At 55.2% G+C, this 27,095-nt stretch overlaps 1 protein-coding gene across 8 annotated transcripts in view; it reads right to left on the minus strand.

Annotated features, from left to right (window-relative positions):
* Positions 1–27,095, minus strand: part of SHANK3 (SH3 and multiple ankyrin repeat domains 3) — a 364,468-nt gene that overhangs the window by 258,815 nt on the left and 78,558 nt on the right. For all 8 annotated transcript variants that reach the window (XM_062020288.1, XM_062020289.1, XM_062020290.1 and 5 more), the window contains exons 7-10: positions 10,790–10,941; positions 9,181–9,348; positions 7,999–8,115; positions 6,669–6,746 (exon numbers count right to left, since the gene is read on the minus strand). In XM_062020288.1, the coding sequence (XP_061876272.1) occupies positions 6,669–6,746; positions 7,999–8,115; positions 9,181–9,348; positions 10,790–10,941 (515 nt within the window). The remainder of the gene's footprint in view (positions 1–6,668; positions 6,747–7,998; positions 8,116–9,180; positions 9,349–10,789; positions 10,942–27,095) is intronic.

Genomic DNA, 27,095 nt, shown 5'->3' on the forward strand with positions numbered 1-27,095 from the left:
AGGGGATGCAACAGCACTAGAGGATTAGAATGGAAGGGGTTGTTGGAAACTCAAGGAACGGGAGAGACAGAGAGAGATTTAGTCAAAAGAAACAGATGAAGTGACAGTTTATGCACAGGGATTACAGAAGGTGGAGCCAGGCTCTTCTCCAAGGTGAACAAAGAACAAGAGTCAAGGGGCACAAGGTACAACAGGGGAGGTTTGTCTGGTCATAATGAAAAGGCGCCTCACCAGGAGAACAGCTGAGCGTGGGAACGAGCCCCAGGGTGGGAGTGCCTCAGGTTTGGGGGCTTTACAAGCCTGGGAAAAGCCCACAGCACCCTCAGCAGCTGTGGGACTGTCCCTTCTGAGCAGCAGCAGGGACGTCCCTGGGTCTCCCCAGCCAAGGCACAAATGCAAGCAAGGAGACAGGAGGCAGTGGAGTCCTGCTGAGGAGGAGCTGAGGAGTGCAGGATCACAAGCTGAAAATGAGTCAAAGTCACACATAACAGGGTTTACAATTAGCAGCCTCAGCCCTCACACGTGTGACTGAACCCCTCTGCTCTGCACAGAACAGGCTGGCTTTCAGCTGGAGCTGCTTCTAGGAACACAGCTAAATGAGATATGGGAAGAACTCAGGGTAAAGCAGGGGCTATGATCAGATCATGCTTTCAAGGTCTCTGCAGGGGAGGCTGTGTGCTCTGGGATAGGCAGCCCAGAGAACAGAAGATCAGGTGTGGAAGGGGTGATCTGACTGTAAAAACAGGAAGGAGGCAGCTGCAGCAAGGACAAAAATAACCTGCTCTCAATAACCATGGAAGAGTGATGGGCTCAAAATTCAAACAGAAAGGCTCAGGTTAGATGTCAGAAAACGCTTTCTGAGGGTACAGGGAGCTGTGAGCACGGGAGCAGGCTGCCTCAGGAGCTCGTGGGCACTTGGGCAACTGAGCAAACACCAGGCAGAAAACTTCCAGCCAGAGCCCATCTGGGGCAGCAGCCAGAGCCCATCTGGGGCAGGGAGGGGGGATGCACAAGAGCCCAAAACCCAACCCCTCTGGTTTCTTCTCAGTCCTGCCTTTCTACTGCCTTCTCTAACAGGGCAGCTGGCTCAGGACAAGGGAGCAAGGCTGTTAACAAGGAAAGGTTGGCACCCCCAGGCTTAGGGAGGTCTCAGTACAGTTTCCTGCAGCACCTTATTGCAAAAGGGGACAGGGATGGTCTGGGCAGGGGGATAATGAGGTAGGTGGAAAGCTGAATGGACCACCAGGCTCAAAGGGTGGTGATGGGCTACTGGAGTGCTGCCTGTGGCTGGTTACGAGCCCGTTCCTCAGGGATGGGCACTGAGCTGGTCCCTTTTGGTACCTTCATCAACTGCTGGGATGATGGGAAAGATCCCTGTCCCCAGCCCTGGCAGGATGGGACAAAGCAAGCAGCTTCCACCACAGCCAGAGCAGCTCAACATCAAAGCCTGTACTAACTGCAACAAAAAACTTCCCTTACAGCACCATCACCTGCCAGCTCCCCTCAAAGCAACAAAAACCCACCCACCACAGGATCTTTGTGGGAGAATTCGGTGGAGGGAGAGGGTGGAAATCACCAAAATGCAGCAACCCAAAGGACAGGCAACTTTCTGACAGAAAAGGAGCAGCTCCAGCTGTTGAATTCCAGTGAAACTGGAGGCATCTGAAGCACCCATTTGCACACTGTTTGCACAGGGTAAGAGTGTGTGGATGGGAAAGTTCAACCTGGAATATCAGAGGACAAAGACATTTGTACAAAACTGACATTTACTGATCATTGAGGAACTTTAAAACCTCCATCAGACGTGTGTGGGATGAGCCAACACCAGCAACCCCACAGCTCCATCCACACAGAAGCTCAACAGGGAAGGAATCACATCCACATGGAGCTTCAGCTTGATCCCAGCCACCTGCTCACACACAGAGGAAAACCTCCAGCCCAGGATGAATGAAAGTGAGGAAGCTTTTTTATCTCCAAACAAGTAACACTGAATTAAGATCTCTTGACAATTAAAGACTGAGCTCACGTTTTGCTGGGTCACCACAGCCATCCTCACTGGCTCTGCAAGCTGTGTTCCCAACAAGCTCACACACTTATGGTCATTCTCCCATGGGTGCCTTGGAAAAGTGAATGGTCCAAAGCAGACTGGAAACCAGAGACCAACAGTTACAGCACATGACCAAGCTTCATTTTACAGGCATTTTCCCTCCATGGCAGGGTTTTGGGGCTGTCAGCAGCACCTGGGCACCACCAGCACCGGGATGGAACAGCCCTGAAGAATCACAGGATGGTGGGGCTGGAAGGGACCTTTAGAGACCATCCAGTCCAACAAAGTCCTGTGTGTAGGAAAGGAGCAGCAGCAATGACCCAGGCTGGGGAACAGCTCTGCAGAACAGGCCCTGGAGGTGCCAGTAGGGAGCAAGTTGGACAAGAGCCACGAGCACTGTGACTTTCACAAGGGCAGAGGGTATCTGCTTCCCTCTCACACACTCGTTAAGGGAGACCCCAAGCCACTTCTCATCATCTGGATGCCAAACCCCCTTGAGACACAGGAAGGCTGCTTCACATGGTCTACATCATCAGGTGTGGATCATCACTGAGGCTCAGCTTGCAAAGGCAAGTGATGTCATTTCTAAGTCAAGGCATGTGACTTGCATTCTCAGAGAGGGACATGGTCATTCACAGAACCTGAAGAGCCTTCTCTTTTCCCATCACTCTGCCAACCTGACCTTAAGGGAAAAGACAAACCCAAAACACTGCAGCTGAAGAGCAGCTTAATGCTCCCCACACGCTGGCTGATGCCTGAGCAGGGACCCCACTCCCTGGCCAACCCCCACCAGTTCCTACACTGGGCATGACATCCTATGGTGTGGAAGAGCTCTTTGGCTATTGGGGTCAGCTCTCCTGGCTGTGGTCCCTCTCAGCTCCTTGTGCACCCCCAGCACACTCACTGTCAGGGCAGGCTGAGGCAGGAAGGACCCTGATGCTGTGCAGCTGGAGGTAACCAAAGCATCCCTGTGTCACCAATGCTCTTTTCAACCTGAACTTCAAACTTACAAGTGCAGGATTTCAGCTCCCTGGGATCCAGCACAAAGCACTGGAGGGTGGGAGGGAGGGAGAGAGGGAGGACAGCACTGACTGGTTCAGCCACCATCCATGGTGTTTGCACAACTCCCTGCTCATGTGCCCATCTACAGTTCCAGCCCTTCCTGTGGTATAAACAGGATGGTGGGTTCACCACATGGAATCACAGAATGGTAGGGGTTGGAAGGGACCTTTAGAGATCATCTAGTCCAATCTCCCTGCAGCAACTGATGGTTCTCACAGCCCTTGTTTGACTGCCTGTCCTTCCCTCCCATCAGAGGCTCCTGACTCGTGGTGTGTTCCAGCAGCCCAGCCCAGTGGGAGGTTTGGGAGACAACTGGGGCTTTGGCAGCACTTTGTTTCTGGTCAGTGATCCTGCTGAAGCAGCTGGAAGGAAAGAAAAACCCCAGCAAACCAACCTGCTTTTCATCCAGTGCATTTTGAGCATGCAGCATCCTGCCTGAAAAAATAATGTCTCCATCCTTCTGTGAGAACAGATTTGGATGGGGGTAAGGGGGGAGCTTTGGGAAGGACTGCATCTGCACAGATGGACCTGCTTCTGCAGGGGGGCTGGACTGGATGACCTCTAAAGGTCCCTTCCAACCCTACCATTCTTAGTTTATGGGTGGAAAGTGAGATAAAAGGGATTGAGGACAGATGTAGGCACAAACCTGGCTCAGGAGAACAAGAGAGATGCAGATTGCCAGAAGCTGAGAAGATACTCTGGGAGAACTCTCAGCCTAAACCCACCCTGCTCTTGCACTCCTGCTGCCAGTGACAAAGAGGTGAGGGCACCCCTGCCACACCACACAGGCAGCAGGAACTCAACAGGGCAGCGCTGGCATGCCACCCCAGGCAAGGAACCTGCTGATTTGCCTCAGGAAAAATAACCAAGGAGATTACAACCTCTAAACTACTCACTGCTATCTCAGGGCATCTCAGGTCACCCAAGACCAAGCTATCTAAATAACAGTAGCAATCAAATTAACAGGAGATCTGTGCAGTAAACTGCCTAAATAGCCATGCAGCAGCCAAGGAGGTGTTTAGGTGAGCTCCCAGCAGCCACAGAACTGTGGGCAGCACGTGCTCCCTCATACAGGCTCAGCTCTCTCTGCACTGCTGGAGCTCCATGGTAGAAAGGCAGCACCTCATCACCACAGCCATGCAAAGACCAGACCTGAGAAAGCGACAGTGGACAGTGACTTAGTGATGTGCTGAAGTCCTGAGCAGGCAACCTAAGCAGGGAGTGTGAGAGAGGCCCTCTTGGAGAGCTGGGAGCTGAAGGGACCACAGCACACTAGTATCAACTTCTGGTTTGAATTTGCCAGTAAATACACTGACTGGATTGCCAGTGACAGCTTCATTCCCTGGAGCAGAAACTTCCAGTAAGTCACATCACTGCAAAACAGAAGAGACAAAGATTGGGGCTTTTGCCTCACTAAAGCCCACCAGGACTCTGCAGGACACAAGCAAAATCAGAGCAGGAGCCATCTGCCCCCCTCTACCACTGGCTTTTCTCCACCTCTTGATTCCAAAAGTTCATCTCATCTCAAAAATGAGGCAGTAGCTTCCTCCCAGAAGCCTTTCCCTGCAAATAAACATGGTTTTTACATTAAATCAGAGAGCAGTCAGATGGGACTACCCTCAGCCCCCAGAGCAAAGGGGGAGCAGCAAGCTTTGAGCACAGCAGACCCTGCCACAGCAAGTCCTTTCACAACCCATGTCTGGAGATGCTCAGGTGCACTCACAGATGACAGGGCTACCCATCAAGGGCTGAGCTCAGGCATCCTTCAGCATCTGCTGTGGTCAGCAAGGTCACACCAGTCCCTCAGAGCAAAGCTACAAGTGACACTCATGCCTGTGTGCACAAGCTCTGCACCAAAGGCAGTGGCCTCACACTGCCTGGACCATCAGGGAGAGGAGAATCAGCCTCCCCTTCTCTGCAAACCAGCCCTGGCACTTCCACACACCAGGGACACTCTCAGCTACGACTAGACCATCATCACTTACAGGTGAGTTCACTGCATGCTGTAAATCTCAAGCCCCTGCACATGATAAAACACCAAACCACCTGTAAGGATGCTCAGTTTGACCTTTGAGGCCCTTTTTGCTCTCAGCATCTGATCCAACACGTTGCACAGGTCTCAGTCTTAATAAAGCAATTACTTCTGAACAAGACCACGAGCTCTGCATCCATTTCCTGAAGCTCCCCAAGCAGTTTCAGACCATGCACACAGCTGGGCTGTAGGTGACCCTCTGCACAGGGCTGCCTCACTCCATGGTAAGCACACACACAAGCTCTGGGTACTCTTTCTAGGACAGAAGACTTAATTTGCATTACAATGCATTTAAAATGCAAATGAACTCCCCTCATGCAGAACAGAGCAGCAGTGCAGCTGCTGTGGCAGGGGCTGGGGGAGAACCACAGCCAGTTCAGCCCAGCTGCCAGGGAGCAGCCAGGTGAGAGCAGCCCAGCTCCAGGGTGTACTGTGACACACACACATCACACAGGATTCTGTCAGAGTCAGTCAGAGAGGCCAGGCTGGAGGAGCATGACCCAACAGGGCACATTTCCAACACGTGCAGAGCATCTGCCCAGCAGTTCCCTGCCCCTGGAGATGCTGCAGCCCCCACAGCAGCTGCTGACATGCCACGAGAGGCGTGGTGTCTGTCATCAGGCTTCCTCCTCACAGAGCCCACGCAGGGACTGTGTGACACCAACGTGGTCACACGTGAGTCTCTGGCCTAAAGTCACTGTAAACATTGAAGAGAAGAGAGAAAAAGCATTTCTAAAGGGCTGCTGATCAGCCAGCTCATCTGCAGCTACCTGAGCCACTGCACGAGCCACACACTGACAGGCTCTCTGCTCTCAGGGGACACCGGGAGAGTAGCATCAGCTGGACACTGAGTCACAACACTTCTGAAAGGCCTCGGGGCAAAGGACTGTGCTTCAGTAAGAGCACAGACAGAACAGCTGCTCCAAGTTCAAAAGCTTCAGCAAGGGAGGGCAAAGCAGCCTTGGATGGGAAGAGCCCTCCTGCACCAGCCTGCAGGCACCCACTCCCCATGACCTGCAGACCTCTGGAAGGAGTCTCACTGCACAATGCCTGAGCTTCCCTGCACTACCCAGCTTGTTCCAGAAGCTGTCCCAGAGTTGCACTCCTCTGATGGCTCTAGCCTCTAGTCAGGAGACCTAGAGGTGTAGACCTCTAGGTCTCCTGACTTGCAGTTTAAGTTCACTATCAGAAACTCTAGGAGCATTCATTTCTGGGGCAAGGCTAGCCTTTCTTTCTAAGGACTCTGCTCCTTCTCTAGCATTTACTGCAACGCTTCTCCAGACAGCACCAACCTCTCTTTCCACCTCCATTACCCATGACCAGACAAGCCAAGCTCTTTCAGGCTCCCACCACACCACCTCCACAGTCCCTTCCCCACGTCCCACACTCCCCCTTTCCCCATCCTGCCCCAGCTGCCGTCAGAACAGACATCCTGGATCAGCAGTTTTGTTCCCTTGGGCTTTGCCCCAGCCCCATGGGGACCCCCATGGAGCTCTGGAGAGGAGGGTCAGGGCTCTGCTGCCTCACCTGGAACGCTGTCTGGCTGTTGTAGTTGCGAATCTCTTTGCTGGCACCGCGGAAGAGGAGAACCCGAGCGCAGCTCTCCTGGGACAGCAAGCAAGGGGGAAAGGGGAAGAGAGCAATTAGCAGTGGGCACAACAAAGAAACAACCCACCTCACTGGGCTCCCTGCACTCAGAGAGCCTCCTTTGTCAAGAGCAAGGAGGGATGCTGAGCCCCTGTGAACCAGCCACCCCCAAGCCCCAGCTGAGCAAGCTCTGGGGCACTGGCACCATGGCCATGCCCCAACACCAGCCTGAGAGCACAGCTACAGGCACAGGAGCCACCACACATTCCCAGGTATTGCTGCCTCCTGCAGCCTTTCATTGGGTTTGTTTTGAATGCTCTGTGCTTCTAAAGGGTGTCAATTCAAAACATTTCTGAGCCCCCACGCTCCTGAAATGCTGCTTCCCCCACTCACCCCAGCAGACAGGGTACAGGAGTCCTGCATGTGCAAAATGTACCCCACAAGCCCCAAATCAGCCTCAATGCACCCCTGCCTCTGGCATGGACACCTCAGGAGCTGAAAACCCCCTTTGTCATCAGAGCACATAATACAATTTATCAGATCTCTGGGAGGGAACAAAACCTGCAGGAGGAATCCTCAGAGACTGACCTCCATGTCTCAGAAAGAGAACAGTGGGTGTGCAAGATCAGAGAGGCCTCTTCTACCACCCCTGATTCCTCCTGAGCTGAGGTTAGTGACCCCACAGAAGATAAAACAGAAATGGTGTCCCATGTTGCCTGGACAGTCTCCAAAGGGCAGGAGTAAGACTTCAGGGCTGTGTGTGAGAAAGGCAGGACCCCAATCCACACTCCGACCCCAAAGCAAGGTGGATGCTGCAGGTGTGCCCAACAAGCCCTGACTCGGGCATATCCCCCTCTCAAGCTAAATGTGAGCACCTGGGCCAAATTAGCACATTCCAACCAAGCAACCTGCTCCTCCCAGCCAGTAACGGGGACTTGCTGTGAAGGAGGAACAGGAACCAGAGTTAAATCCACAGAACGTGTTAGGCAGTAAGGCAGCAAAAACATCTTGGGAATGGGGAGAGATTAAACCACAGGACTCTTCTCTGGCCACCTGTCTCTTAAGAAATCCAAAACCAAGCTGGTGCTTCAAGCAGCCACAGCCTCATCCCAGGAGGGAGCGTGGATGCAGTTCAGAACCTCTGTGGGTCTGTGAACAGTGACAGCGAGCAGAAGCTGCCCCAGCCCAGTGTGGTGCTCGCTCTGTCTCAGGCAGGCTGGTGCCCCATCTACACTTTCTTGTTGCCACATCCCATGTCACACAGAGGTACCTGGTTGTAGAGAGCACAGATATGGAGAGCAGTGTTTCCTGAGGCATTCTGTGCAGTCATGTCGGCCCCGTAGAACAGGAGGTGCTCCAGGTGCTGGACGTGGCCGTAGCGACACGCCTGCTTGGAAGGCAGCGTGGAACAAAGAAACAGGCACTCAAGGGACAGCAGGAGGATGAGACCATCCAAAACATCCTCTGCTGGAGTCATCCCTGCTACAGAAGTTGACTCGGGCTGGACCTGTGACCTGAGGAGCTCCATTAACATCCACACACACACAGGGCTGCTCCTCAGCAACACACACCAGCATATCTATCAGACAAGTGCAAAGCTGGGGCTGGTATCATACTGGTACCAGGGCCTCCTACAGAATGTTTGCTCTCAGCACAGTTATCCAGGGTAAAGAAGCCCTGAGGCACAAGCAGGCAAAGGGGAGGCCAACAGCCCCACATGCCCAGTTAACTGCTCTGGTATCTTCCTCTGAGGCTGATCCATCCTGGGACCAGCAGTCCTCAAAGATCTGCCCAGGTGAGGTAGGACAGAGGCAGGAGGGAGGACATTCAGACCCAGCAAACTCAGATCACACACACACACGTTTGGGTTTGCATTCTCCTGCATCCATCCTCTGCTGGACCAGCCCTCGTCTGCCGGGCAGGGGCTGATGGCCACGGGCTCCAGGAGGCTCCTGGACCACCTGCCCTCCTGATGCTCCAAGACAAGGGGGCTCTGGGCAGAGCCAGCACATCCTCCCTTCTCCCAAAGGGCCTGGTCTTGAAGCACAAAGCCAGCTCAGGTCCCCTAACCCCTGGCCCAGGTCTTCCCTGCACCAAACCCACTTGTCAGTGTTGGAAACGGGGACAGGTACAGCTGTGGTTTGGAACCAGGACACCTCAGGTGTTGGACTGAGATCCCAAAGCACTACCCTACGAGCCAGTCATCATCTTGGGAGGATCCCAGGCTCCTGACTGAGGCCAGAATAGAACAGCCTGAGCGTTGGCCTGGGATGTGGGCCAGGGCTGGCACATCACGTTAGTGTTGCCCGCACAGGAGCTTGGCCCCGTGCACCAGCCGCCCCTGCTGAGCCGAGCAGCCTCCACTGCTGCCTCCCCTGCCTGCAGCACCCCTGGGATGGGACATCCTCCAGCAGCAGCAGGACAGGGGCCACCCCAGCCAGCCCCCTGGCACCTGATGGATCTCCTGCCAGCCGTTCTCATCCACGCAGCCGAGCCGGGCGTAGTCGTGCAGCAGCAGCTCGCAGCAGTAGGGGTCCCCCCCCACCATGGCGCTGTGGTACAGGGGCGTCAGACCACGGCTGTCCTTGTAGTCCGGGGACGCACCCAGGTCCAGCAGCGTCTGCAAGAGAATCACCTGCTGCAGCTCTGCAGCTTCGAGCGGCCTCGTGCCAGGGAACCCTGTCCCACAGGGCCCTGGGGGTGCTCGCCCCACCTTCCCCCAGGCTCAGGGCACGGCTGCCACGCCGCTGGGACGGGCTCTGGTCCCCAGCACGGAACAGGGAGGGCACAGCCCCTCCTGGGCAGGGTGTGAGGATGTCGTGGTTTCGCCTGGGTCAGGTTTTTGGTAGCAGGGGGGCTACAGGGGTGGCTTCTTTAAACAAAGAGTTGCCAGAAGCTTCCCCTGTAGCTCACAGAGTTGGGGCCAGTCCGTTCTAAGCTGGACCCTGCCCCTGCCCCAGGCCTGGCCAGTGAGTGACTGAGGTAACGCCTCTGAATAACGGGCTGGAGAAGGGGAAGAAGTCGCTGGGCAGTTGCTGAACAGGGAGTGAGGATGTGAAAACACCTCTGCAGACACCAAGGTCAGTGCAGAGAGAGAGGGAGGAGGGTGCTTAGGCCCTGAAAAGGCTCCCCCGTGACCTGTGGTGAGGACCACGGTGAAGCAGGTTGTGTCCCTGCAGCCCATGGAGGCCCCGGGGAGCAGAGAGCCACGGGCAGCCCGTGAGCAGCCCACGGCAGAGCCGGTGGGTGCCTGAGGGAGGCTGTGACTGCGTGGGAAGCTCAGCCTGGAACCAGCTCCTGGCAGCACCTGGGAGCCCGTGGGGAGAGAGGAGCCCAGGCCAGAGCAGCTTTGCTGTCAGGGCTTGTGAGCCTGTGAGGGCCCCGGGCTGGAGCAGCCTGTCCCTATGGGACTGTTCTCCTGTGGGTGACCCACGCTGGGGCAGGGTGTGAGGAGCTGCCCCATGACAGGCCCCAGGCTGGAGCAGCCTGTCCCTGAAGGACTGTTCTCCTGTGGGTGACCCACGCTGGGGCAGGGTGTGAGGAGCTGCCCCGTGACAGGCCCCGTGCTGGGGCAGGGTGTGAGGAGCTGCAGCCCGTGGGAAGGAGCCACGCTGGAGCAGTTGGTGAGGGACTGTGTCCCGTGGCAGGGACCCCACAGTGCAGCAGTGGCAGTGTGAGGAGGCCTCTCCCTGAGCAGCAGCAGCGGCAAAGTCCATCTGTGATGAACTGAGCACAACCCCCATTGTCTGTGCTGCTCGGGGGGAGAAGGAAGGAGAGTCCTGGGCAGAGGAGGGGTGGGGGGAGGTGTTTTAAGACAGTTTATCAGTTTCTTTCTCATCTCCCTGCACTTTTTGCTCCTTTCATAAATCAAACTTTTTTCTCCCCAAGTTGAGTCTGTTCTGCCCGTGACGCTCATTGCTGAGTGACCTCTCCGTCCTTAACTCACAAGCTGTTTGTTATATTCCTCTCTCTCTCCTGCCCAGCCTGGGAGGGGGAGTGATGCCATGACTCGGCGGGCACCTGGCTAAGGAGGAGGCGGCAGGAGGGGAGCCATGGCTCACCGTGAGCGCGGCGTGGTTGCGGCAGCGCACGGCGCGGTGCAGAGCCGTCATCCCCTCGCGCGTGCGGAAGTCCAGGTGAGCTCCCCCGTTGCGCAGAGCCTTGATCATCTCACTGCTGAGCTCCAGCTGCGCTGCTGCCGTCAGCGGACACTCTGCAGAGACCAGGGAGAGACGGGTCAGAGCAGGGGGCACCCACCCCAGCGACAGGCCCCCGCGGCTCCTCCTGCTCGGCCATGGCCCCTGCACGGGCTCCGGGACGTGATGCTGCCCTAAGGCTGCTGCACCTCATCCCATCACTGCTCACAGCCCTGCCCAGGCTCCAGCAACTCTCCCCTCGAGGCTGCTGCACCTCATCCCATCACCACTCCCAGCCTTGCCCAGGCTCCAGCAACACAGCACTTCTCTTGAGGCTGCTGCACCTCACCCTCCTGCTGCTCACAGCCCTGCCCAGGCTCCAGCAACACTCCCCTCAAGGCTGCTGCACCTCATCCCATCACTACTCCCAGCCTTTCCCAGGCTCTAGCAACACAGCACTCCCCTTGAGGCTGCTGCACCTCATGCCCCTGCTGCTCCCAGCCCTGCCAAGGCTCCAGCAACACAACTCTCCCCTTGAGGCTGCAGCACGTCATCCCAGCACTGCTCACAGCCCTGCCCAGGCTCCAGCAACTCTCCCCTCGAGGCTGCTGCACCTCATCCCACTGCTGCTCACAGCTCTGCCCAGGCTCCAGTGATGTGATGCTGCCCTCAAGGCTGCTGCACCTCATCCCATCACTACTCCCAGCCTTTCCCAGGCTCCAGCAACACAGCACTCCCCTTGAGGCTGCTGCACCTCATGCCCCTGCTGCTCCCAGCCCTGCCAAGGCTCCAGCAACACAACTCTCCCCTTGAGGCTGCAGCACGTCATCCCAGCACTGCTCACAGCCCTGCCCAGGCTCCGGTGATGTGATGCTGCCCTCAAGGCTGCTGCACCTCATCCCACCACCACTCACAGCCCTGCACAGGCTCCAGCAGCTTCCCCAGACACTGAGTGAGCCTGGAGCTCACTGAGCAGGCTGGAGGCTGCCCACTGGCTTCCTCTGGGTGCAGGGGAGAGCCCTGCAGAGGGGGGAAGGAAAGTGCTGGCAGAGATGCTCCTGCTGGCTCTTAGGCTGCAGGAAAGGACACATCTGCACACACCACGTGCAAAAGGCAGAAGAAGGGGGTGAAAACTGACAGCCTTGTTCAGTTTGTCTCTGCAGCAAAGCATGAAGAAGAGGCTGGTGTTCCAGGGGGAGAGGCACAGCTCTGCACCCCAGCACCAGCATCCAGAGCTGTCCCAAGCACTGTCCCTCAGCTGGTCCCGCCCCAGGCTCCCAACGTGAAATGCTCCTCGGAACAGGAGGAAGGGCCCTGCATCTGTGCACCAACCCCTCACCTCTGAGAAGCCCAACCGGTCCCAGCGTGGAGTCTGCACAAACTGGTTCAGTCCCAGCTCTGAGCAGGAACCAGGCCCAGTTCCCAGCACTGCCCAGCCCTTAGGGCTTGCTCCACCTCAGGACATAACTCGGGCAGACATCAGAAGAACCATGAAATCCCTTGTGACAGTGCACCCCAGCAGCCCCTGCCACCCTCTGCTTTGGTTTTTCAGGTGGGAGCAGGAGCCCTGGGGCTCATCCCCTGCCTGAACACAGCCAGGCACCTCTTGTGCCAGGAGCCAGACGCCCTTCTCTGCAGGCCTCCAGCTCAGCTACCCCAGTAACAAGCAACAGAACAAGAGGAAACAGCCTCAAGTGTCACCAGGGGAGGTTCAGGCTGGGTGTGAGAAGGAACTTCTTTGCTGACAGGGTTGCAAAAGGATGGTGCTCACCCATCCACAGGCTGATTGAAAGCACAAAGAAGGAAGAAAAGCATCCTTTGGTGTAAAACAAGTCTCCTTCAGAGACAGAATGTTGTCCTGAACATTCTGATTATAATTAAATACATTTGTTTTCTTCAGAGTGTAAAATTATACACAAAAAGTCTCCTTTTTTAAACAAATCCCTGAGTCCAACATCCAAACCCCCACACCACGAAGGCAGCAGCAGGGGCACCAGCTAAAATAAGCCACCAGCAGCCAGAAATACAGTTGTGTGTGTTTTAGAAAGGTACCTAATTTGCACACAAATTAAAATCTCCTGATTTAGTATAAATAACTATTTAAATTAGGATAATAAAATGGTTTAAGATACAAGCAGTAATTGGAAAAGACTTCTAAGTTCAGAGCATTGCTATTAGCTGGATCTTTAAATGACATAGGCAGAGGTCAGACACAGAAGCACAGAGTCTGAAGGGCTGGGAGGGAGCTGGGAAGCTCATCCAGTGCAACCCCCTGCCAGAGCAGCAGCACCTAGAGCAGGGCACACAGGGACTGTGCAGCTGGGCTGGAATGGCTGCAGAGATGAGCCTCCACAGCCCATCTGGGCAGCCCCTGCCAGGGCTCCCTCACCTCAGCAGGGAACAGCTTTGGCCTTGTGTTGCTTTGGAACCTCTTGTGTTGCAGCTTGTGCCCGTTGCCCCTTGTCCTGTCACTGCCCATCCCTGAGCACAGCCTGGCTCCAGCCTCCTCACACCCACCCTTGATGGGTTTGGAACAGCACTGAGCTCACCCCTCAGGCTCTTCTCCAGGCTGCAGAGCCCCAGCTCCCTCAGCCCTTCAGCACAAGGCAGATGCTCCACTCCCTTCAGCATCTCTGTGGCCCTGCCCTGAGCTCTCTCCAGCAGCTCCCTGTCCTTCTGCACCTGAGGGGCCAGAGCTGGACACAACATCCCAGATGTGGTCTCAGGAGGGCAGAGCAGAGGGGCAGCAGAACCTCTCTGCACCTCCTGCCCACAGCCCTTCTGACCCAGCCCAGGCTGCCACTGGCCTCTTGCCCACGAGGGCACGTTGCTGGCTCAGGCTCATCCTGCTGCCCACCAGCACCCCCAGCTCCCTTTCCCCTACACTGCTCTGAGCTCATTCCCCAGCCTGTGCTGGTCCCTGGGCTGATGCTGTCCCACATGCAACACTCTACACCTGCCCTTGCTGCCTTCCATTGGATTTCTCTCCCTGGGTTTTCTGCTACAAGACACCAATGTAAACAAATGATGACTACTAAATGTTGTCTAGGGGATTACAGATGGGTTCAGCAAGAGGAGGAACTGCCAGTGAATGAGGATGTTGCAGCTGAGGCTTCCTAAGGGCCCCTGCTCCGTGGGTCATTTTTCACAACGACCTGAGGGAAATAGGAAATAATCCCTAAAAGACGTCACCCTCACACCCTCTGCTGTCACACACAGCAGAGCCAATGGCATCACAAAGAAAATGGCTTCAGGCATTCACTGTCTAGCATCAGCCTGGAGCAGAGGAGGGCTGCAGTGCTTCATGGACACGAGGGATCCACTTCAGGCGTGGAGGGAACCATCATCTCACCAACGCCACGACACGGGGATGTAACGGCGGCACAGCACGAGTCACCTCAGCCCAGAATAAGCAGGGCAAGTGTTCCCTCAGCTCAGCAACAGCTGTGGAGATAAGGGTCTGGTGGAGGGCTATGGATCCCTCCTCAGCCCTGCAGCAGCCACGGGACAGAGCAGTGCCCAGAGCAGCACAGGGAGGACGGTAGCGCTTGTCAGAGCTGGCAGAGGGACGGGGCTGCTGCTGACACTGTGCTGGGGGCTTGGAGGAGCTCAGGGGCAGGGATGTGCTTCCTGGGGCTCTGAGGGACTGTGTGGCCGTGCTAGAGGCACAGCCCACTCTTCCTCTGAGGCAGGATGGGGACGGGGGTCCCAGTTCACACACCCACAGCATGGGAGATGAAGAGCAGGTGATGGTGCGTGAGCTCCTGGGGCAGGAGAGCGTTTCACACCCTCTCCAACACCAACTCCTGCTGTGCAGCTCCCCAGCTCTTCACCCAGGGCTCCCTCCAGCTGAAGGCAAAGGGAAGCTAGAGAGGAGAGGCTACAAAGAAGTTAGTCTTTTAAGGGTCATCACTTATCTTCTGTGACAAATACCATTGCTTCCCTTTCTGTCCTTAGCACCCACTCTTAGTTACTGCTTTTTCACCATCGTTTCTATAAAATATTTTCCTTACTTATAGTTATTTTGTGGTGTTTTTAGAGCACATTATTTGGCCCCTGCAGTGTGGTAAGCACTCAGACACACTTCAGACTGTGCATATGAACAGAACTATCCTCACCAGTGCTCCAGGCACCTTCTTCCCTTTCCACATGCAGCTAAAGCACCAGCCTTTTCCCAGCACCTCAGTTTAAATGAGATCAACTTCTCAAAGAGGCAAAAGACACTGAAAACAGCTTCAAGTCTTCCTTCAGTCTCTGTTATTAATGTGCCAAACTCAACTGAAAAACCTCTCCTGTTGAGTCCTGGAGACGCAGAAAGGTCCAAACAGGGCATTGCGAGATGCACCCAAGGAGCTGCAGCAGGCAATTCCTTCACTAGATCTAATCTAATCACTGCTTAATCTATGAGCTTGGTGATTATGCTCTGCTAATTGTCAGAAACTAAATATATGCCTGAAAGTAATTAACTGGTAAGTGCAGAAGATCTGCTGCAGCAAACAAGAAGCAGCCTGACAATGCTGTGCAGCATCGTGGGAACCCAGCTGAGGTGGCACAGGCTGGACTCTGCCCCTGGGCAGCCTGGCACCAGACCTCCCTCTGACACTGGCTCTGCAGGGAGGGTCCCCAACTGCTGCCCCCACACTCCATCCCTGCAGGGGGCGAAAAGGGACTTGTGCAACCAAAGCCTGCACCAGCAGAGCGGGGCCAGCAGATGAGAGCTGTGCATGGCAGCACCAGGAGGGCGGCCTGGGGAGGAGGAGGTGAGATAGTCCAGGTCTAAAAAGCTGCTAGGGAGACTTGCTTTAATCGGTGGGTTGTAGGGAAGCAGAGGTGGGGACTGGAACAGCTTCTTCGAGGATTTCCTTGTGCAAAGAGCACCCTTGAGATCCAGCAGCCTGACTGGCAAGAGCAGCACAGGACCAGGGCACTGCTGAAGCAGCACTTGGCCCTGGCAGCTGGAGCACAAAGCAGGTCCAGCAAAGCTTGCAGGAGTTTGTTTCTACTCCACTTACAGGACTCTCTTGTGTTTTGTCTTCGCCCTGCTGAAATTCACTCCGGATGAAAAGCATCACCAATGTTTTCACTTCAAACCGGGTCTTCTGGCGATCGTCTGACCGATCACTTCCATGGGAGCACTGAATCCAGACGAGGCTGTGCTGTGCAATAAAGCAGCTGAGCTGCCGTGCCCAGAGCTGGGACTGGGATCCCCAACTCCTGCCCCCCGCAGCCGTCCCAGCTCCGGATCAGGCGTTCTCCTCACACCCCCCAGAAGCCGGCAGCAGAGAGACAGCTTGGGAGGACAGTCACACGGTGTCACACGCTGTGGATGCTCCTCTGCAGCCGCCCAGACGAGCAAACTGCGGAGGCTGCTCACGTTGGGAGGGTGTCATGAGAACTGGCGCTCACATGGCAAGGCAAAGGCAGCGAGGGAAGGTGAGAAGCTCCAGCAGGAGCAGAACGGCCTCACCATTCGGATACCGGCATTAAAAAATACCCAGCCATCAAAGAAAATCATCCCTGTCACTCCAGGACTTCTTTTATCACTTAGACAACAGGCTTGAAATGAAACTTTCCGTGCAAGCTCCTGGAGAGGAAGGTTCCTGCCCACATAGCGCTCCTGTGCAGAGCTGCAGGACAGAGAAACACCCCTGGGACACATCCCACAGCATTCCTGTGCAGAGCTGCAGGACAGAGAAACACCCCTGGGACACATCCCACAGCATTCCTGTGCAGAGCTGCAGGACAGAGAAACACCCCTGGGACACATCCCACAGCATTCCTGTGCAGAGCTGTAGGACAGAGAAACACCCCTGGGACACATCCCACAGCGCTCCTGTGCAGAGCTGTAGGACAGACAAACACCCCTGGGACACATCCCACAGCATTCCTGTGCAGAGCTGCAGGACAGAGAAACACCCCTGGGACACATCCCACAGCGCTCCTGTGCAGAGCTGCAGGACAGAGAAACACCCCTGGGACACATCCCACAGCATTCCTGTGCAGAGCTGCAGGACAGAGAAACACCCCTGGGACACATCCCACAGCATTCCTGTGCAGAGCTGCAGGACAGAGAAACACCCGCCTGGGACACATCCCACAGCATTCCTGTGCAGAGCTGCAGGACAGACAAACACCCGCCTGGGACACATCCCACAGCGCTCCTGTGCAGAGCTGCAGGACAGACAAACACCCCTGGGACACATCCCACAGCATTCCTGTGCAGAGCTGCAGGACAGAGAAACACCCCTGGGACACATCCCACAGCATTCCTGTGCAGAGCTGCAGGACAGAGAAACACCCCTGGGACACATCCCACAGCATTCCTGTGCAGAGCTGCAGGACAGAGAAACACCCCTGGGACACATCCCACAGCATTCCTGTGCAGAGCTGCAGGACAGAGAAACACCCCTGGGACACATCCCACAGCATTCCTGTGCAGAGCTGCAGGACAGACAAACACCCGCCTGGGACACATCCCACAGCATTCCTGTGCAGAGCTGCAGGACAGAGAAACACCCCTGGGACACATCCCACAGCGCTCCTGTGCAGAGCTGCAGGACAGACAAACAGCCCTGGGACACATCCCACAGCGCTCCTGTGCAGAGCTGCAGGACAGACAAACACCCGCCTGGGACACATCCCACAGCATTCCTGTGCAGAGCTGCAGGACAGACAAACACCTGCCTGGGACACATCCCACAGCATTCCTGTGCAGAGCTGCAGGACAGAGAAACACCCCTGGGACACATCCCACAGCGCTCCTGTGCAGAGCTGCAGGACAGAGAAACACCCCTGGGACACATCCCACAGCGCTCCTGTGCAGAGCTGCAGGACAGAGAAACACCCCTGGGACACATCCCACAGCATTCCTGTGCAGAGCTGCAGGACAGACAAACACCCGCCTGGGACACATCCCACAGCGCTCCTGTGCAGAGCTGCAGGACAGAGAAACACCCCTGGGACACATCCCACAGCGCTCCTGTGCAGAGCTGCAGGACAGAGAAACACCCCTGGGACACATCCCACAGCATTCCTGTGCAGAGCTGCAGGACAGAGAAACACCCGCCTGGGACACATCCCACAGCGCTCCTGTGCAGAGCTGCAGGACAGAGAAACACCCCTGGGACACATCCCACAGCGCTCCTGTGCAGAGCTGCAGGACAGAGAAACACCCCTGGGACACATCCCACAGCATTCCTGTGCAGAGCTGCAGGACAGAGAAACACCAGCCTGGGACACATCCCACAGCGCTCCTGTGCAGAGCTGCAGGACAGAGAAACACCCCTGGGACACATCCCACAGCATTCCTGTGCAGAGCTGCAGGACAGACAAACACCCGCCTGGGACACATCCCACAGCGCTCCTGTGCAGAGCTGCAGGACAGAGAAACACCCCTGGGACACATCCCACAGCATTCCTGTGCAGAGCTGTAGGACAGAGAAACACCCCTGGGACACATCCCACAGCATTCCTGTGCAGAGCTGCAGGACAGAGAAACAGCCCTGGGACACATCCCACAGCGCTCCTGTGCAGAGCTGCAGGACAGACAAACACCCCTGGGACACATCCCACAGCATTCCTGTGCAGAGCTGCAGGACAGAGAAACACCCCTGGGACACATCCCACAGCATTCCTGTGCAGAGCTGCAGGACAGAGAAACACCCCTGGGACACATCCCACAGCATTCCTGTGCAGAGCTGCAGGACAGAGAAACACCCCTGGGACACATCCCACAGCGCTCCTGTGCAGAGCTGTAGGACAGACAAACACCCCTGGGACACATCCCACAGCATTCCTGTGCAGAGCTGCAGGACAGACAAACACCCCTGGGACACATCCCACAGGCTCCTGTGCAGAGCTGCAGGACAGAGAAACACCTGCCTGGGACACATCCCACAGCATTCCTGTGCAGAGCTGCAGGACAGACAAACACCCCTGGGACACATCCCACAGCATTCCTGTGCAGAGCTGTAGGACAGAGAAACACCCCTGGGACACATCCCACAGCGCTCCTGTGCAGAGCTGCAGGACAGAGAAACACCCCTGGGACACATCCCACAGCATTCCTGTGCAGAGCTGTAGGACAGAGAAACACCCCTGGGACACATCCCACAGCATTCCTGTGCAGAGCTGTAGGACAGAGAAACACCCCTGGGACACATCCCACAGCGCTCCTGTGCAGAGCTGCAGGACAGAGAAACACCCCTGGGACACATCCCACAGCATTCCTGTGCAGAGCTGCAGGACAGAGAAACACCCCTGGGACACATCCCACAGCGCTCCTGTGCAGAGCTGCAGGACAGAGAAACACCCCTGGGACACATCCCACAGCATTCCTGTGCAGAGCTGCAGGACAGAGAAACACCCGCCTGGGACACATCCCACAGTGCTCCTGTGCAGAGCTGCAGGACAGAGAAACACCCCTGGGACACATCCCACAGCATTCCTGTGCAGAGCTGCAGGACAGACAAACACCTGCCTGGGACACATCCCACAGTGCTCCTGTGCAGAGCTGCAGGACAGAGAAACACCCCTGGGACACATCCCACAGCATTCCTGTGCAGAGCTGCAGGACAGACAAACACCTGCCTGGGACACATCCCACAGTGCTCCTGTGCAGAGCTGCAGGACAGAGAAACACCCCTGGGACACATCCCACAGCGCTCCTGTGCAGAGCTGCAGGACAGACAAACACCTGCCTGGGACACATCCCACAGTGCTCCTGTGCAGAGCTGCAGGACAGAGAAACACCCCTGGGACACATCCCACAGCGCTCCTGTGCAGAGCTGCAGGACAGAGAAACACCCCTGGGACACATCCCACAGTGCTCCTGTGCAGAGCTGTAGGACAGAGAAACACCCCTGGGACACATCCCACAGCATTCCTGTGCAGAGCTGCAGGACAGAGAAACACCCCTGGGACACATCCCACAGCGCTCCTGTGCAGAGCTGCAGGACAGAGAAACACCCCTGGGACACATCCCACAGCATTCCTGTGCAGAGCTGCAGGACAGAGAAACACCCCTGGGACACATCCCACAGCGCTCCTGTGCAGAGCTGCAGGACAGAGAAACACCCGCCTGGGACACATCCCACAGCATTCCTGTGCAGAGCTGCAGGACAGAGAAACACCCGCCTGGGACACATCCCACAGCATTCCTGTGCAGAGCTGCAGGACAGAGAAACACCCCTGGGACACATCCCACAGCATTCCTGTGCAGAGCTGCAGGACAGACAAACACCTGCCTGGGACACATCCCACAGTGCTCCTGTGCAGAGCTGCAGGACAGAGAAACACCCCTGGGACACATCCCACAGCGCTCCTGTGCAGAGCTGCAGGACAGAGAAACACCCCTGGGACACATCCCACAGTGCTCCTGTGCAGAGCTGTAGGACAGAGAAACACCCCTGGGACACATCCCACAGCATTCCTGTGCAGAGCTGCAGGACAGAGAAACACCCCTGGGACACATCCCACAGCATTCCTGTGCAGAGCTGCAGGACAGACAAACACCCCTGGGACACATCCCACAGCATTCCTGTGCAGAGCTGTAGGACAGAGAAACACCCCTGGGACACATCCCACAGCGCTCCTGTGCAGAGCTGCAGGACAGAGAAACACCCCTGGGACACATCCCACAGCATTCCTGTGCAGAGCTGCAGGACAGAGAAACACCCCTGGGACACATCCCACAGCATTCCTGTGCAGAGCTGCAGGACAGAGAAACACCCCTGGGACACATCCCACAGCGCTCCTGTGCAGAGCTGCAGGACAGAGAAACCCCCCTGGGACACATCCCACAGCGCTCCTGTGCAGAGCTGCAGGACAGAGAAACACCCCTGGGACACATCCCACAGTGCTCCTGTGCAGAGCTGCAGGACAGAGAAACACCCCTGGGACACATCCCACAGTGCTCCTGTGCAGAGCTGCAGGACAGAGAAACACCCCTGGGACACATCCCACAGCATTCCTGTGCAGAGCTGTAGGACAGAGAAACACCCCTGGGACACATCCCACAGCATTCCTGTGCAGAGCTGCAGGACAGAGAAACACCCCTGGGACACATCCCACAGCGCTCCTGTGCAGAGCTGCAGGACAGACAAACACCCCTGGGACACATCCCACAGCGCTCCTGTGCAGAGCTGCAGGACAGAGAAACACCCCTGGGACACATCCCACAGCATTCCTGTGCAGAGCTGCAGGACAGAGAAACACCCCTGGGACACATCCCACAGCATTCCTGTGCAGAGCTGCAGGACAGAGAAACACCCCTGGGACACATCCCACAGCATTCCTGTGCAGAGCTGCAGGACAGAGAAACACCCCTGGGACACATCCCACAGCATTCCTGTGCAGAGCTGCAGGACAGAGAAACACCCCTGGGACACATCCCACAGCATTCCTGTGCAGAGCTGCAGGACAGAGAAACACCCCTGGGACACATCCCACAGCATTCCTGTGCAGAGCTGCAGGACAGAGAAACACCCCTGGGACACATCCCACAGCATTCCTGTGCAGAGCTGCAGGACAGACAAACACCCGCCTGGGACACATCCCACAGCATTCCTGTGCAGAGCTGCAGGACAGAGAAACACCCCTGGGACACATCCCACAGCATTCCTGTGCAGAGCTGCAGGACAGAGAAACACCCCTGGGACACATCCCACAGCATTCCTGTGCAGAGCTGCAGGACAGACAAACACCTGCCTGGGACACATCCCACAGCATTCCTGTGCAGAGCTGCAGGACAGACAAACACCCGCCTGGGACACATCCCACAGCATTCCTGTGCAGAGCTGCAGGACAGACAAACACCTGCCTGGGACACATCCCACAGTGCTCCTGTGCAGAGCTGCAGGACAGAGAAACACCCCTGGGACACATCCCACAGCATTCCTGTGCAGAGCTGCAGGACAGAGAAACACCCCTGGGACACATCCCACAGCGCTCCTGTGCAGAGCTGCAGGACAGACAAACACCTGCCTGGGACACATCCCACAGTGCTCCTGTGCAGAGCTGCAGGACAGACAAACACCTGCCTGGGACACATCCCACAGTGCTCCTGTGCAGAGCTGCAGGACAGACAAACACCTGCCTGGGACACATCCCACAGCGCTCCTGTGCAGAGCTGCAGGACAGAGAAACACCCGCCTGGGACACATCCCACCTGAAGCAGAACCTTGTGGCAGCGCTTCCAGGTGGAGACACTACAAGGTGACATTTCACCTCCAATTTCAGCTGAATGTGTTTGTCATTAACCTCCAGCTGCACATTCGAGTCAAACAGATGCCACTAGTTTGCAAAGCACAGGCTGCCGCAGCCACCCAGGGCTTCCTCCCTCTCAGCTCGCACGGCTGCTGCCCAAAACACTCCCAGCTCTAACTTTCAGCTACTGGAAGAGTGACAGCAGCAGAAAAGGCACCATAAATGAGTGTGTGTTATTCAGGCTGTTCATCAGGTAGCTGGACACGTGTACCCGGGCTGCTTTGTGCCACAGCTAGCAGGCAGCCTGGAGACAGCACAGCCGAAGCAGGAGCGGAGCAAGCTCCCCACACCCTGGGAGAGGGTTCTTTCCTAACAGCAGGAAGAGGGTTGACAAAGCACTGTCATGCACAACAGGTACTTCTCCCCAATTACTTATTCCTGCAGCTATTTGTCCTCACATCGAATTGGGGCCACAGTCTGTGCAGCTGCACAGCCAGGAACTCTTCTTTGTCCACGGAATGATTTCTTCCCCTTCTCCTGCTGTTCCCCAGTTGCCACCCTGTGCTAAATAGCGAGGACTGCCTTTCTCTTTCTTACATGCTAAGCTATCACTCAAGACTTGGGTCTAATTTTAGAACAACAGTAACTTCTCCAGTACTTTTTTCCGTCCTTTCAAACGCAGCTCCAGGAAGCGACTGTGAGATGTTTCGTTTAATCCCTTTCAAAGAGGGACAAATCTTCCCGCAGCACTGAAACGTGAAGGATGGCAAATTGGGCTGCAGCAGTTTAGGATGTGGCTCTTCTCTGGCCTCTCACCCCAGCAGAGGCAGGGGAAGGGGAACACATGCCGTGCTTCAGCTGCCTCAGCGCTGCTGAACAGCACTCCCAAAAGCAGCGTAAATGAAGATGCCGAGCAGTGAGGAGGCTGGGACGTGGCTGCACCTTCCCGTTGGCTCTGCTGTGAGCATGGCAGCAGAAAGCACATTTAACAGGGCAGCCAGAGCTACTCCAAGTCCATTAACTGCACTTAACCCTGCAGAAGAACATTCCTACAAGCAGGGAAGCGCAGGTTGCTCTGGGGCTCTCTCCATACACGCTGTCCATGCACAGGGAACTGCAGAGCCCAGGCGTGAGGGTGCCCTGGTGTGAGCAGGCTGCAAACCCACACACGCCTCCAGCAAACACAGCACTGATGTTAGAGATACAAATGGGTTGTGCTAACAGCAGCAGAAGAGAAACCTTTCCCTCCTAACAGGAGTGACTTGGATGACAAGTCCTGATGTGTGGCTGCTGCGTGCCCTGGGAGGAGGAGAACAGCACATACTGCAACGAGAAACCCAGAGTAAGGGCAGGTATTTTGGTGGCCCAGATGAACTGGGCAAATGAGCATCATCCTTCCCACCTACACAAAGATACATCCCCTTCTGAACCACTAGAATTTAAACCTCGGGCAGGGTTATACGGCTGCTTTAACAGAAACAGCTGTGAGCAGGGAGACACCTCTGCTTTCTGGAAAGCAGCTGCAGATAAGACAATTTCCCTGTGAACAGGATCATGGATAATGACCCACAAATAGTTCCTGCAGGGATATTTCTTCCCTGGTCAAGAGAGGTAGAAGAAAAGGGTTACAGAAGCTCAGAATGAATCACCTTTATTAAGGATCTATCCTGCCAAGTCTTTGAGACAGTCATTCTCAAAAATCAGCAGAGCAGCTACCAGCTGCCTTCAGATGGAGATGAAGGAAACACTTGTGTTGCACAGGAGAGGGTGAAACAGAAACCTTTAGCTGCTGAAGGGCTGAATCTCTAGAACCTCAAGTGCTTGGGTTTGTTTGGGTTTCCCCCCTCCACTTTTGCACAAGGAAGAACAAACGTGTTTGCAGTTACTCAAGCTGCTGAAGACCTGGCCACAAAGAAAAGAGCCTCTTTGCATATTCATCCCTAGAGACACAGTGGATAAAAGAGCATTGCTAATAGCAGTGCTGCTCTCCTTAAAAAGACAGTAGATTTACTACAGTGACTCTGTAAGGGACGGCTGACAAGTTAAGAACAGCACTTAAGCACTGCAGCTTTTTTTCTGCATATCAAGCTAAATACCAAGCACTGGAAACACCATCATTTATTTATTTCTGCCTTTGAAATCTTAGTTGGGCATCTGCCCATCGTGCCATCAATTTACTGACAAACCTGAAAGCTTCAGGTTAAAAATTCAGTACAAGTATTCCCAGCCAAGGAAAGACTGAGGTTCTCAAAGCATCTGGGACAGGGGAGGCTTGGCTTGGCAGTGAAGTGGCCTTTTCTCTCTCCATGCACAGTACAACGTCCTTAAAGGAGACTCAGAACAGCAGGAAAGAAAACTAAAAGACCTTTTGGAAAGAGAGTGTTTCCTCCCTGTGTTTGTATCCTCTTTAGTTGCAGGTTTTACCCCATCCCCACGTCTGTGAGCCCTGGCAAAGATGGAGAGGAGCTTCAGGAGGACTTGGGGCGAGGACGCTCAAAAAGTTCCTGAGAAAGGTTCTTGGAGATGCTGCAATGAGGGATAGGTCCTAACCAGAGAACAGTTATGGAACTTTGGGGCCCTGCTGCCCTTCAGGAGGTGGAGTGCCAGAGGAGGATTTAGCACTGGTAACGGGCTCTGCTCTGGCTGTTGGGCTCAAATACCACTACAGGCTGCAGGGCTGCAGCAAAGGCACTGTTAGTCCAGGGTTCAACAGTGGACACATCATCATCTGACCTGGCATTCAGAGAGGCAGGAAACTTCCTTGCCCCACAGCCTTTGTGGGCAAACAGTGCTTTGCCAAGCCTCCAGCCCCGTGGGGACAAGTTACAAGCTCTTCTGCCTCTGCTTGCCAGGCAGCTCAGTCTGTGCCTTCATCCCTAAGTGTCTCCTGGCACACTTCTGCTGGACTCAGTGGCAGAAAGGTGACTCCTGTGCTGACTGTCTGGCCAGGAGGCAGGGATGCCAAGCAGCAATCCTTCCTGCACACAGGCAGCACTCAGCAGCCTGGTCTACAACAGCTCCTGGCTTCCCAGAGGAAGACAAACCACATTCACAGCATTATTCCTCATCTTGGAGAGCAAGTCACAACACTGCTGGCCTCCACGCCATGGGGCTTTGCCATGGGCACCTCCCTGGCCAGGTGAAAGGAACATGGGGTCTCAGGGGGCAATTCCCAGGCACCTGTAGATTCACAGGCGGGTTTGCATGCAATAATCACACACAAGGCTTCTGTGCTTCAACAGGAAGGCTTCCCCACAGCCTGCAAGGAAGCTCCAAGAACAAACATAATGGAGAAGGCAGCTCCTGCAACCCCAGCCAGGTTCTGTGCAGAACTGCAGGCACAGAAGCCAGTTCTGGCACTAGCTTTGCCTTGGCAGAATCCAAGCCCAAATGACCAAGGGCCTTCCTCACTCTGGAAGAGGATACTAAGGATTAAACTGATTCTCTCTTTTCTCTCTACACCCTTTCTCTGCTTCCAAGAGGGAGTGGCAAGCAGACCCTGTCCTGCAACAAGACCTCACTGGCTTCCTCCTCAGCAACTCGCTCCATTCTCAGGCTTCCTGCATCTGGCAAGTTCCAGTGTCCTTCCCAGTTTAGGCAAGTCATTAGTCTCCTCTGTTGATTAACCTTGGGGACTGCAAGCACTCATTTTAGCAGACTCCCTGAGTTGCAGACTGAGACTTGGTCAAGCCCCTTGACTATGAAACTACAAGACAAAATACTTTTCCATCCATCCATCCATCCACCCATCCATGCTCCCATCCATCCATGCATCTCTCAGCCTTGGCTCAGCTCACATAAAGAGAGACCAGGAAGGACACAGAACAGTTGCATTTTCACTTTAGCACTCACCAATGCAAAGTGCTATCCTGCATATATTGATGTTTATTTTCTCCCAGGACAAGATGGTACAAGGAAAGGATCAGAACTGACTCGTGTCAATCACACTGCTCAACGTGCTCCCACAAAGGGCAGCACAAAAACCTGCAGCAGAATACAAATCACCTGAGAAGAAGCATTTGCTTTTGCTTTCTCTTTGTGCAATACCCTGAGGTTCAGACAAAATGCACTGGGCTCTTAACAGCAGCAAAAAGCATTGATAGGAAACAGGGAGATGCTTCTGGCTGAAGGGGTCAGACACCACAAAGATGCAGGACTGTGCTGCTGTGGGGATTTGAACACTGAGCACACCACTGCTGACTCTGTGTAATGATCAGCATCACAAACTAGGCAGCACAAGTAACACCAGGACCTTTATCAGGAGGTGGAGAGGCAAGTGTCCTTTCTCATCTTGCTTCTCCTCATGGGTTTGCACACAGAGCTCTAACCTAAGGCTCCATCCATATGCACTGCCATGGTACAGATGCTTACTTTCAAAAAAGAAGGGAAAAAAAAGCTGAACTAAAGAAAAACACCCCAAATATATTCATTCTGAGAAAAGAGCTCTTTGTCAAGCCTATTCCAAACCAACTGTTGGGAGAAGATATTCACATTAAAATAACTGTCTACACAGCTTTGTGCAGCCTTTAGAATTCACACCATGAATTACACCAGTGCAATTGTACATGGGAACACTCTGCAGGCTTGTTAAAACATCCTCATCCAACTGCCATTGTGCTGGGTGAAGAGCTTGGCTCCTCCAGCCTTCCCCCAGAGCCCGTCAGCCCCTGCACCTGAGAGGCCTCCATCCCACTGTACCTGCTCATCTCTGCACAGGAGCTTTCACTGACATTTTTCAGACACTTTTTTTCCCCTCCAGATGTGGGTTAGTTGCATAATTAGGTGCTTGAGATAACTCATTTAACAAAAGGGAGCCCTGTGGGAACCAGCAGTCTGTGATAAACCCCAGAAACTTCTCCTGGATGGGAACTGCTCTGTGCTCATTGCCCGAGCCCCACCTCATCAGTACCACCACACACAACACCTCCCACAGCAGTGTGTCGGCTGGGTATGTCCAAAGAAGCCCTACAGGTGATGAAACAACACTCAGAGCTAGAGATGACCATGTTGCAGCAGGGCTCCTGTC

This window comes from Colius striatus, chromosome 1 (assembly GCF_028858725.1).
Source record: "Colius striatus isolate bColStr4 chromosome 1, bColStr4.1.hap1, whole genome shotgun sequence".
Taxonomy (NCBI): domain Eukaryota; kingdom Metazoa; phylum Chordata; class Aves; order Coliiformes; family Coliidae; genus Colius; species Colius striatus.